The sequence below is a fragment of the Mirounga angustirostris genome, unplaced genomic scaffold (assembly GCF_029215605.1).
Source record: "Mirounga angustirostris isolate CCGP_5_RB_7025 unplaced genomic scaffold, mMirAng1.0.hap1 SCAF_14, whole genome shotgun sequence".
Classification (NCBI taxonomy): domain Eukaryota; kingdom Metazoa; phylum Chordata; class Mammalia; order Carnivora; family Phocidae; genus Mirounga; species Mirounga angustirostris.
The window spans coordinates 62,653,547-62,666,696 of NW_026991722.1; the positions used below are offsets into that span (position 1 = coordinate 62,653,547).

Below are 13,150 nucleotides of genomic sequence, written 5' to 3' on the forward strand. Positions count from 1 at the left end.
TCTACCCCTCCGATGTCCCCCGCTTCATTCTTCCCCTCCCGCTACCTTCTTCTTCTTCTTCTTCTTTTTTCTTAACATATATTGCATTATTTGTTTCAGAGGTACAGACCTGAGATTCAACAGTCTTGCACAATTCACAGCGCTTACCAGAGCACATACCCTCCCCAGTGTCTATCACCCAGTCCCCCCATCCCTCCCACCCCACCCCCCACTCCAACAACACTCAGTTTGTTTCCTGCGATTAAGAATTCCTCATATCAGTGAGATCATATGATACATGTCTTTCTCTTTTTGACTTATTTCACTCAACATAATACCCTCCAGTTCCATCCACGTCGTTGCAAATGGCAAGATCTCATTCCTTTTGATGGCTGCATAATATTCCATTGTATATATATACCACATCTTCTTTATCCATTCATCTGTCGATGGACATCTTGGCTCTTTCCACAGTTTGGCTATTGTGGACATTGCTGTTAAGCTATGTTTTTAAAACTGACTACATGCCAAAACTATATTATGTCAAAAGTTAGAAAAATTGAAAGAAAAGGCATTTTAGAATGAAATGCACATTTTAGGTATATATATTTTTATGTTTATGACTTTAAGCCTTTAAGCTTCTTTTTTTTTTTTTTGGCCGTTCCATGTTTTCCCTGAGGGCATTTTATGGGCTCCTCTGCCTTAGGTCCAAGTGAGCAGCACTCACTGAGGCTTGCGAGTCAACATTAGAAACACAGAAGTAAATATCCTGAGCTCAGAGCCTGGGGGGAGCCAGTGCCCCAGCAGCCAAGGCAGCGGGTCAGGGGCTGGTAATGCAGTGGCTGAAAGGAGTGGGCTAGGAGATGGGTGGTTTCCCATGACCCTGCATTGCCTAAAAGACACATACTGCACAGGATTTAATGGAATCTCCTCCTGGGCTACTGAGAAATCCCTCTTTCCAGTATGGGCTTGTTGAATGTAGACCTGAAAGCTATTCAATTTATGGTATCTCAGTATTTTAATTTAATGCCTCACTTTTCTTTTGTGACATCAGAGTAGTAATCAAGTCATTAGACTGTGGCAAGCAGTTTTCTTAACCACTAAAGAAGGATTTTATACTGAAATGAGATAATGTGACTTTTGGTTAGATCTTAAAGATCTGTGTGTGTATTTGCACATGCATACTGAAATATAAAATTATATATACCAAATTACATATATATATATATAGCTTATGTATTTATCATTATGTAAATATAAAATTTATACATACATAAATACATAAGTGTACCACATATCTATCACATATATATTTGCCATATAAATAAATTTTATTTATGTATAAAGTCTTAGAGTTTCAAAGGCCTGGCGGCCTGTCTAATCAGAGTTGCATGGCCAGAGGCAGACCAAGGACCAGAATGTAGGTCATCTAGTCCAATACCCACCTAGTCCTCTCCAGACAAGTGTTGCAACAGTTTACTCTTCAATTCACAAGAATAGTTTTATTTTAGAATTGTTCAGAGTGTCTCTCATGTTTTTTATTTACTCTTGCTTGTTTATACCCCATTCTCATTCCTATTTCCTGCCTCCCTGTATGAAACTACACAAATGTGTTTTATACATATATTAAATATACAGAAACACATTGGTGTTAAACATATATGTTATTTTTCCAGGTCTGTGTTCTTAATTTATGTGAATGATCTTGTGGTCTGTGTCCCTTTTTTTTTCTCTTATCATTTGTTAACCCAATTTATTTTAAGATCCACATATGTTGTTCTTCTACTTTCATGCACCTAATGGTTGAACGTACTATAAGATGCACGTTCATCTCATTTTTACATATTCATCTCTTTAGTGGTGGAAAATTGGAATATCTCCAATTCTCTGCTACTACAGACAAGGATGTGAAGAATATCATGACTCAAGTCCCCACGTAGACCTGTTGCAAAAATTTCTCTGGATTTTATAACTCAGGGTGTGATTGCCAAGTCAGAGACTTAGGCATACTTAAGTACTGACCTCCAGAAAGACTGTACCAATTTCACACTACTAGCAAAACATTGGTTCCCCCTCACAAAAAACATTATTATGAATCTTTATAATTTAATATGATGGGTGTAAACTGTTAACCCATTTGTGTTCTAGCTATAATGTCTCCATTAAATGCCTCTACGCTTTTAGTTCTTCTGTATAAACATATTGTCCTCTCAAGTTTTCCCTTGTAAGATGTTTATTTGAATGTTTTGCTCCCTTCTCTATTGGTTGACCTGTCTTGTTGCTATGCAGGCATTCTTTATCTATTCGAAATATTAATCTCATGTAATCTCATCTCTAATCTTAGATGTCCCAGCTAAATATCTGTGAATTTTATTTATGGTGACTTTGTTGAATTTTCAACTTTAATGTGGTCAAATTCATCTATTTTTTGGCCTTATAACTTATGTTTTGGGTCTTATTTTAGAGGCAATCCCCATGGAAAAGGCACAAAGTTATTCTTCCATGTTTTCATCTATTGACTTTACAATTTTATCTTTCACATTTAGGTCTTTATTCACCTGAAGATCACCTTTGTGGCAGGGATCTAGCATTATTATTATTATTTTATTGAAGCCAATTTTTCATCTGCTAGCTAGCCTGTTCTTCTCCTCTTGACTTGTGGGGTCAACTTTGACATTTATCAAATTCATATAGGTAAATTAGGTTTTTTTCTGAACACTGTGTGGTATTCCATTTGACTTTTTTTCCTTTCTATAAGGAATCTAAATTCTGTTTGTTTTATTTTAACTTATGGGTTTATAGCATACCTTAATTGTCTTTTAGTACAAACACAACTCACCCGTTTTTTACCTTCTCAAAATTTCAAAGTTGGCCTGGCAATTCCTAGGTTTTTGTTTTTCCAAATATATTTTTAAATAAATTTGTTGAGTTCCTCAAAAATTCTGTTCTTATATATTTTGAAATATGTTTGCTGGTGGCCTGAAAGTTTCTCCTGGCATTTTATTTGAAGTTGCATTGAATTTGTAGACTAAATTTGGGGAAAATTGGTATTTTTGTCATATTAAGTTACCTCATTCATGAATGTGGTATATCTCTTCATTTATTCAGGACTTTTACTTTGTTTTTTCTGTTGAGTTTTACAGTTTTGTCCATAAAATCCATTGTGCATTTTTTGTTAAGGTTAATTCTTACATATTTTTTTCAGTCCGGGTTCAACCTGTAGGATATGTTTATATGTATATAATTTATTACAAGGAATTGGACTATTGATTATATGAACTTGCTAAGCAAGTCCAAAATCCATAGGGTAGGCTTTCAGGAGGGGAAGAAGTATGGTCATGGGCAAGCTGAAATTCATGGCGCAGTCTGAAGCTACTGTGCACAGGTGACAAGAGTTTCCTTTCTCTATCCCCCCCAGCCCCCCCTTCTCTATTCAGACTGGTTTTCAAGACTTCCAACTATTGACTCAGGCCTGCCCAAATTGTCAAGGATAATATCGTTACTTAAAGTCAGTTGATTATGGACTTCAATCACATCTCTAAATTCATGGCAACATCTAGATTAGTGTTTGATTAAATAACTGGGGACTATTGCCCAGCCAAATTGACACATTGGCAAAACCATTTAAAGTACAGTTTTGTTTGCTAATTTAAGTTGTATCTCGTTTTCTATTTGATGATTGCTAATATAGAGGACCTCTATTGATTTTTGTAAGATGATAGTATATCTAAATCATTTTATGAATTCTTGTGTTCTAATGGTTGGTCTGTGGCTTCACTTTCACATTCTATGTTGGTGATAATATCATCTACAAATAGTTTAATCTGATATTATCTGCAAACAACTGTAATTATTACAATTCCTCATTCTTTTTTTTTATCTTATGACATTGGCCAATGTTCCCAGTGGTATGTTAAGTGGTGGCAAGGATAGCAAGTGTCCTTGATCATTCTTTAACAGTAATGTATGTCTAAAGTTCCACCACAAACAGGATGCTTGCTTTAGTTATGGTATAAATCCTTTATCATTTTAAGGATATTTCCTTCTATTCCCAGTTTATTGAGTGTTATTTTTTTTATTATGTTCAGTTAGCCACTGTATAGTACATCATTAGTTTTTGAGGTAGTGTTCAATGATTCATTAGTTGTGGATAACACCTAGTACTCATCACAACACGTGCCCTCCTTTTATCATAAATAAAATTTGAACTTTATGAAATGCTTCTTCTACATCCATTTAGAAAATTATGATATCAACCCACTGGTGTATGACTTACACCTAAACATTTATTAACATTAAATCACACTTGCTTCTCAGCAATAAATAAACCCTAGTCTATTTTGGGGTAGAGGGCAGGTATGGTTGACACAAAATGTTTTATTAGTTTCAGGTGTACAACATAGTGATTCACCTTTTCTGTATGTTATGCTTTGCTCACCACAAGTGTAGCTACCATTCATCTGTCATCATACAACACTATTACAATATCATTAACTATATTCCTTATGCCATAGCTTTTATTCCCATGACTTATTTGTTCCATAAGTAGAAGCCTGTGTCTTTTTGCCCATTTGCTCATCCCTCCACCCCTCTCCCCTCTGGCAACCACTAGTTTGTTCTCTGTATTTATAGGTCTGATTCTGCTCTTTTAAATCCTAGCTTATTATGATGAGTTATATTTTTACTATGCTAGTTCAGTTGGTTAGCAAATATAATTTTTTAAATTTTTTATTGTTATGTTAATCACCATACATTACATCATTAGTTTTTGATGTAGTGTTCCATGAGTCATTGTTTGTGCATAATACCCAGTGAGTGCTCCATGCAGAACGCGCCCTCTTTAATACCCATCACCACAGGCTTAAAACTCCTTTTTATATTCTAGCCTTATTTTATTTTAAATTTGAAGTTACTCTAACTTTGTAAAATGTTTTAGGCAACTTCCCTTCTTTTCCTACTCTCTGAAACTACTTGTATAAAATAGGGGTTGTTTGTTCCTTCGACTTTGGCGGAACTCTTATAAAATTTTCTGGGCCAGGGGTTATTTGTGGTTCCATGTTGTGATAATTTGTCATCTAATATGTAGGAAAGCATTTTTCTTGTACATTTAATTTTTATTCAGTATTTATTTATTTATTTATTTATTTATTTATTTATTTAGGGGACAGAGCATGAGCTGGGGGAGGGGCAGAGGGAGAAGCAGACTCCCCACTGAGCAGGGACCCCGATGCAGGACTCGATCTCGGGACCCTAGGTTCATGACCTGAGCCAAAGGCAGATGCTTAACTGACTGAGCCACCCAGGTGCCTGAATTTTTAATCAATATTAGTTGTATAATTTTACAAAGGCAATAAGATAGCTTTAGCTTTAGACTAATAAGAGAGTAATTGTTACACTTGATACACTTCTAAGTGTGTTTATATAATAGATTAGGCCGAAATGGGATCCATGTGGAATACTACAAAGATCGGAATGAGTGTGTTGCATCTGAAGCTCCCTCACTGTCTCTGTGCTTCTTACCTTCTAGGACATACGGGCCGGTTATTAAAGTCTCTGTGCTTCACCAGTCTTTCCTTCCTGTTGCTGCACATCATTTTCCACATCACGTTGGCTAGCCTGGAAGCTCAACACCGTATTGGACCTAGTTACAACTGTGAGTATTATGGTAATTTTTTTCTTCATCTTATGTATGAATAAAGCTATGTGTCATAATGCTCATAGCAATCTATACAACAATTACATAATAGAATTCATGATCTTTTTTGGTCATTGACAATCCTATACTATAAATTCATGTAAAGAAACTGTCATGGAAAATTGGGTAATACAAGCAACTTAATTAGTGAATTTTCAACAAAAATTAGATATTAGGCCCCTATTCGTATGCAAGACATTATTACTGGGCTTAATCTAAAAAATCAAGATTTATATTAGTCCCTGGAGCATACAGTACAGCTAAGTGAGCAAGACATGTACAATTTCTAACATGATTAATATGAGTACAAAAATTGAGTAAGATTATATGACTGTGACCTCAATCCTATTCTACAGCATAATGTAAGATTTCTTATGTCTTTATGGGAAAAAATGTAATGACACGTAGTTTCTTTTTTAATTGGGAGTTTTTTATTGCTACTCACAGAGAAATAATATGTCTTATATGCATTATATTTTGAAGTCACGATCTGAAAATGTCAACAACTATGTTCTTTATCTGGGCAGCATCATGTTTCTAAAATTAACCTGCTATTGGACAAATTCTACTTCAGTTTTTCTAGGATGTGATTGTCATTTGAAAAAAGCAGAAGTGTTTCAAGTAGATGGAATACAATCCTCATGTTTTAAGTTAAACCTAAAGAAACCCTGACATATTTGAAATAGATTATAATAAGTTTTAAATTGTCAGTTTTTCTTTGAGGAACCCATTTATGAGTTTTAAATTTCCTGATCTTTCATAAAGGCAAGCCCAAGTAATAGGAAGTAAACGTACCCTTCCCTATAAAATAAAAAAATACCAAAATTCTTCATGGATCAAAGACTATTAACATAAATCTACTGAGAGGTCATTTAGTAAAATCCATATTTATAAATTATTCAGTATCCTTCAGCATATAACTTTTAGAAAGCTACCTTTTACAGATCTAAACTTAGTATTCATTTTTGCCATTTTATTGAGTTCAGAATCCATTGGATAATAATGCCTATCAAAATGGTTTTGTTTTAAAATCTATGATTTAAGATACGCTTCTTGTTTTCAAGTTGGGGTATAATTCCTATACCATAAAATTCACCTATGTAAGGAATACAATTGAGTGGTTTTTAGAGTGTGCAACCATTGCCGCTCTCTGATTCCAGAACACATCCATTGGCCCCCTCCCCATGGAAGAGTAATTCCCCATTCCCTTTCCATCCAGCCCTAGGCAAATACTAATTTACTTTCTGCCTCTGTTAGATTTACCTGTTCTGGACTTTTCATCTAAACAGAATTATACAATATGTAACCTTCTGTGTATGGCTTCCTTCACTGAGCATGATGTTCTCAAGGTTCATCCATGTTGTAGCGTGGGTCAGTACTTCATTCCTTTTCATGGCTGCATAATATTCCATTGTTAACATGTGGCTTTACGGTTTGGTAAAAGTCACTTCATTATTCAAAACTTGGTAAAATGAAATGTTTAAATAATGGTACGTTAGTTACTTTAGTTATGTTATAATGATTAAAAAACATTTATTACATTTGACTGGGTTCAGATCTTTTTGGACTTAGTAGAAATATTAGCAGCTGTATTTCCTTTTGCTTCTCAATCACAAATCTTTTGGATACTTCTTAAGAAGGCATTCCTAGGATCATAAGGAAAGGGTTTTTTTAAGTATTTATTTATTTTATTTTTTTTGCATTTTATTTTTTTAATTTTTTTTTATTATGTTATGTTAATCACCACACATTACATCATTAGTGTTTGATGTAGTATTCCATGATTCATTGTTTGCGTATAACACCTAGTGCTCCATGCAGTACATGCCCTCTTTAATACCCATCACCAGGCTAACCCATCCCCCCACCTCCTTCCCCTCTAGAACCTTCAGTTTGTTTCTCAGAGTCCATTGTCTCTCATGGTTCATCTCCCACTCCGATTACCCCCCCCTTCATTCTTCCCTTCCTGCTATCTTCTTCTTTTTTTTTTTTTTTTAACATATAATGTATTATTTGTTTCAGGGGTACAGGTCTGTGATTCAACAGTCTTACACAATTCATAGCACTCACCATAGCACATACCCTCCCCATTGTCTATCACCCAGCCACCCCATCCCTCCCACCCCCACCACTCCAGCAGAAAGATTTTTTTTAACCAAAAATTGTTGTCTGAATAAAAGGCTATTGCATGGATAATGAGTTATCCATCACTGGAAGTATTTAATCACAAGATATATTACAGCTCATTCCGATTTTTAAATTTTGAGTTTATAAATATATATCTTGCCAGTTTCTACAAATGAATTTAGATGCTGAGTGATCTTTGGAAACAACTGTACTGGAGGTTGTCTAGATTAGGATGTGCAGTTCATCATTTCTTCTGACCCAGAGTCTAGATATTTCTAATTTTTATTCAAAATGATGATTTTTGGGGTGCCTGGCTGGCTCAGTTGGAAGAACATATAATCTTGGCGTTGTGAGTTCAAGCCCCGAGTAGGGTGTAGAGATTACTTAAATAAATAAAACTTTAAAAAGGATGATTTCCCACAGTTCTACAAAAATCAAAATAAAAATGTAACATGAAATGTTAAAACAACATTCCCCTTTCCACATTTATAAGTATATTTACTCTATATATGGCCTTCCCTATAAGGTACAGAAAGACATACAGACCTACACATACACACACACACACACACACAGAGAAATTTGTTTTTCCTTTGTGTCCTTCTTCCCAGACAAGGATCCAAATTACCTGGACCCTTTGGATGGGTCCTGTGTTAACACCACGAAGAAATCTGCACTTCTCAGTGGCGAAGATGTGGAAGCCATCTTGAGTGTAGTCAGAGCTGGCCTCTCGACATAAGCATTCCTTACAACTCAATCTTGGGGAGTTAGCTCTGCCTTTCCTAACTTCATATCCTAAGCATTTGGGTTCTCAGATACCCGGATATTTCCATGTATCTCTCAGAGATATTTTTATTCATGCACAATTACTGTCTGCTGTCAGTGAAGAATGATCTCACATACTGTCCTCCCTTCCTTTTTTTGATGTCCCCGTATAAAATCTCTATTCTGTTCCACAGAGAGCAGATATAATGGGAGTCATAATAGTAAACTTTATTTCTACCAAGTTAAAAATTCTAGTGTGAAATTTATTCCTACAAAAGTTAATATTCCAATTTGCAGTTACAATATTTTTGATGAGGTCACCAACAGAGAAGGGATGTGCTAAAGACTGAGTTTGAAAAAGGAATTTGAACTCTTTACTTTCAGTCACAGAAAACCTTGAAAGTGAGTTTAAGTTTACAGAAATCGTAAATTTCTTCTGAAAAACGAGTGATGCATGTAACAGCATTGGCTCATCAGGTGTTACAGATTTTTTTGGTCTAGTTTCATGTGTACCATTTAAAAGCAACACATTCTTGAAAAGGGATAAAAGGGAAGGGCAAACAACTTCAGAGCTTTGCAAACTAGGTTAGTCCAAGATTGACACAGACCAGGTTTTCAGCTTCAAGCATTTTTTAATGATCAAGTTATATAAACTCCAGAAAATACTGTGAGAGTGGGTAATGGAAACACTGACTTTTAATTCAGAGCTGACTTCACTTCACTAATGTTATTGTTCCTTGAGCATTTGGAGTTTCGATTACACCATCAGAGTTGTAAACACAAACTCCGCTAGTTTGATAGCCTACATTTGAAGGGTAGCCTTTTTTGGCATCTGTGGATGCAAAGCAGCAAAATTTCAAACAAAAAGACAAAAAAAAAGTGTCTTGGCCAGCAGTGTAGTTTGACTGCTTTCTCTCTGTTTAAGACATTGGTAAATTAAAATGCAATGACCCACGCAGGTCAGATTTCCCAATCATTGAAGTCATATTCAAATTCAAGACCACCAAGTACTGCTCATTTATATGTGTTTAATTTTGTTTCCCTACCTACTCCTCTCCCCATTTAAAACTCATATACCTTCACCCTCATTATAGCAAAAGCTCCCAGGATCCCTCAGGAATCTAAGACACACGTATGGGGGACAACAGTAGCATTTATAAATATTGAGTCATTGAAAGTTCTTGTTCCCCTAGAGTCCTGTGAATATTAACTGGCAGCAGTAAAGAGTTTTTCAAACCAGCCTATTTCGTTTCTGACTAGCTGGCAGGTTTGTTGTGCAGATGTGAAACTTAACTCCCCCACCCCCTCTCTCTCTTTCTTCATTTCCAAAACGGTGCTTATAGGTAAGTGAGGAAATCTGTGGGGCAGGGGGTCCCTCTGTAAATTTTCCTCAAACATGTGTTGTGCCGCTTACTAAAATTTTCATTCCATCAAAACCATACTATTTAAATAAACGTAAACCCGGTTTCAATTATGTCATTACAGATTCCATAGAAGTAGTTTGTTTGACTCACTGGTGGATGTGTGGCGATGTTAGTGAAATTTCAAGGCCAGTCTGGATTCTTGTGCTGTGCTAAAGCATGTTACTGATTGAAAGAAACTTTTGAGTTCCAAACTATGAAGAAAAAATTTGTGGTGAGAATAGGTACGTTTGTAGAGCGCCTACTAGCTGTCAGACCCCAGGGAGCATTATATTCCTTTTCTAATTAAGGATTCATTTTTTTCTTGTTACAGATGAGCTCGAATGTTCTTAGGTAGGGTACTCCGTACCCATGACCCAGTTCCATTCTCTGAGCAGGTCTTTAGGGTGGGTCAGGCTGTGCAGAAGGACAGCTGTGCCCTGCCTGTGGGTTTCCCCGAGGAGGTGAGTAGGAGCTGGCGTCCACCCTAGGTTCTGAGGACCAGGCTGGCGGCCTCTTCCAGGCTGGATTAAGCTGGACATAGGGGATCATTTTATTCCTACAAAGAGGTGGTCTGCTGACCAAGCCTTGCCCCTGTAGGGCTATGCCCCCAAGGAGGTGCCTTTCTTTTGTATAAGTGCAGTGCCTGTCTGCTGGTGGTGTTGAGGTAGGGATGAGGCTAATGACGATGAGGCAGGAGTGAGGGTAGCGTTGAGCGTGAAGATGAGGAAATGGGCTCCAGGAGAGCAAGTGAGTCACCCAGGCTGCCACACGTCTAAACTGGGATCTGAGCACTGACCTGCCTGGCTTTCCAACCTCTTTCCTTCTATTCGGGGAACTCCTTATTTATCATCTACTTAGGATTACTTCCTCCATCGCACTTCCTAGGATTTTGGATTAGTCTAGTTTCACAGGACTTCAATAAGTTGCTTGTATGTCCTATGATATTTCCTTTACTTCATTCAGCTTAGCATTCACAGTTAGAGTCCTTTTCCCCTGAGGGAAGACCCCTCAGATCAGCTGCTTTCTCCCCCCTTAGAGGGAGGAGAATCTAGAGTTCTAATTTTCCTCACTAAGAGCACAGGAAACTGGGCCTAGACACCCATTGACCAAGAGATAGGCCTTAATAGTACTTTATCCTAATGCTCTCCTATGATCAAAACATAGGAGGGTTCCTGTGCTGAGACCCAAAGTATGAAACATTAGAGCGTGGTAAGAGCACTAAGGGACAGACGTGGGCCTGGCAGTTTGGCATCTCATCTTGATGATTGTGAGGTGGATGCTTAGAGTGGGCCTCTCTTGTGAACACTCTCCTTTTTGGTGGCAGTGCTGACTTGTCTCTTGGCACACGTAGCCAGAAACTCCATCATTAATCATGCTCATCATTAATCATGTTAATTAGAGAGAGGCCCCTAGATTTGCAGAGTCACTTGATGAGTCCATCCTCATATAAATAATCCCTATGGATGGTTAGTCTTGATTTTTCACATTTGACACAGTACTGTGGAGGAAAGAGTTAATATTTATGGAGTGGGGGACAAAATATGTAAAAGGAAACTAGCGCTGTGCTTGCTTGAAGAGTAATTTTGAAGTCACTTCATGCTGCTTGCTTCCTCCTGGAAGCTAGCCTGGAGGCCCTGGGAGGTGGCATCTGGAAGAGCCTTGATTCTCCTCCTCCTTTTCTTCTCTCCCCTGACAGCTTCCTGAAAGGACATACTGCCTCTCAATACAACCATCAGAAAAAAATCCAGACCAAGTTATAATCCCCTGGTCATTTGACAGGATGAGGGTATTGGTCTAATTTTCTCTTAACTAAAATAGTCTAAAAGCATCTGGATCATCCATACACCCTCTAATCACATTTATTATAAGTGCAGTTAGCCTTAGGTGTTATTTCCGTCAGCCCCTGGTAGTTGAGGCAGATTGCTTTTTCAGTCCCCTGACACACTTAGGCACGTGCCAGCCTGTGATGGAGCCTAGTGCTCAGCACTGTGGGTAAGGAAGGTGGTTCCAGTCTAAAACTAATTTATGATCTGTAGTCTCTGCATGGGAAGCATTGCTGAAAGAGAACTCTGGCAACCTGAGATTTGATGGAGCCTACTTTCTTGGAAGAAGGAATACATTCAGTGTTTACTGCCAAAAGCCAGAATTCTACAGACAAGAGGGAAGATTGAGAGGGTGGCACCATGCGGAAGAGAAACCACATCAGGATGAAAATCTCTTAGGCCAGCACCTTGCTGATATCCTGATTTCTCTTGGCGTGATAATCATGCAGTTTACATAGTGTTTTTCAAATAGAATATGTCATTTTATTGGGAGAAAGACTTTTCATGAGAATTACTTCTATTATTCAGTAAATGAATAAATGCGGGATCTTGCGTGACCTTGGGCAAGTTACTCATCTCTGCGCCTCAGTGTCCTTGACTGTGAATGTAACAGTCTGCCATCTCAAAGGGTTGTTGTGGCGGTTGAGTTAATCCAGGCCATGACCTTAGAGCAGTGCCTGACCTAAGTGCACATTAAGGATAAGCTAGTATTACTGTTGTCGGTCTTATTAGAGGAGTCAATGTTTCTTGCCCAGGGTTATGCACAACTACAAGGTAACAGGAACTGCTCAGAACTGAATCTTGTCTCCAAATTATACACAATCACATGGATGAAACTTTGAAATTATGAAATGTATGAAACTTCCACAGTACCAAATAATTCTCTATTATAATCTTTATCTTAATTCCCTACTAATTCTGTTATATTTGGATTTATACCCACTCCCCGTAGTGCAGTTGAAATCCTGGATAATAGGGTGAAATGGTGCAGGTTGGAAGATGGTATCAATGACATGTGTCTTTAGTGACACACCAGTCGTCTTCACTGCTTTTTTTTCTCCTCTTCAAGCGCACCTTCCCCATTGAAAACGCCTACCCCACCTGCCCCCTGGCTGTGGTGCTGGATCTGGACTTGTGAATACATTACAGTCCTGTCCCCATTCCCTCCCTGCCCCAAAGCTTGTCATCCACCCCATGCCCTCCAGCACAGAGGACTAAGTACTAATATATTATTCACTATTTATTACCCTTTCTATGTTATGGAATTTTAGATGAGACAAAGGATTAAAATGTTAGGAAGAGAGGTGCTAACTTTTTCTTTTTTGGTAAAGTACACTAACACTTTACTTATATCGTCT

The 13,150-nt window shown here is 37.5% G+C and overlaps 1 protein-coding gene across 3 annotated transcripts in view; it reads left to right on the top strand.

The window, feature by feature from the left end:
- PIEZO2 (piezo type mechanosensitive ion channel component 2) overlaps positions 1 to 13,150 on the top strand; it is a 503,601-nt gene that overhangs the window by 168,920 nt on the left and 321,531 nt on the right. For all 3 annotated transcript variants that reach the window (XM_064578003.1, XM_064578004.1, XM_064578002.1), the window contains exon 3: positions 5,507 to 5,632. In XM_064578003.1, the coding sequence (XP_064434073.1) occupies positions 5,507 to 5,632 (126 nt within the window). The remainder of the gene's footprint in view (positions 1 to 5,506; positions 5,633 to 13,150) is intronic.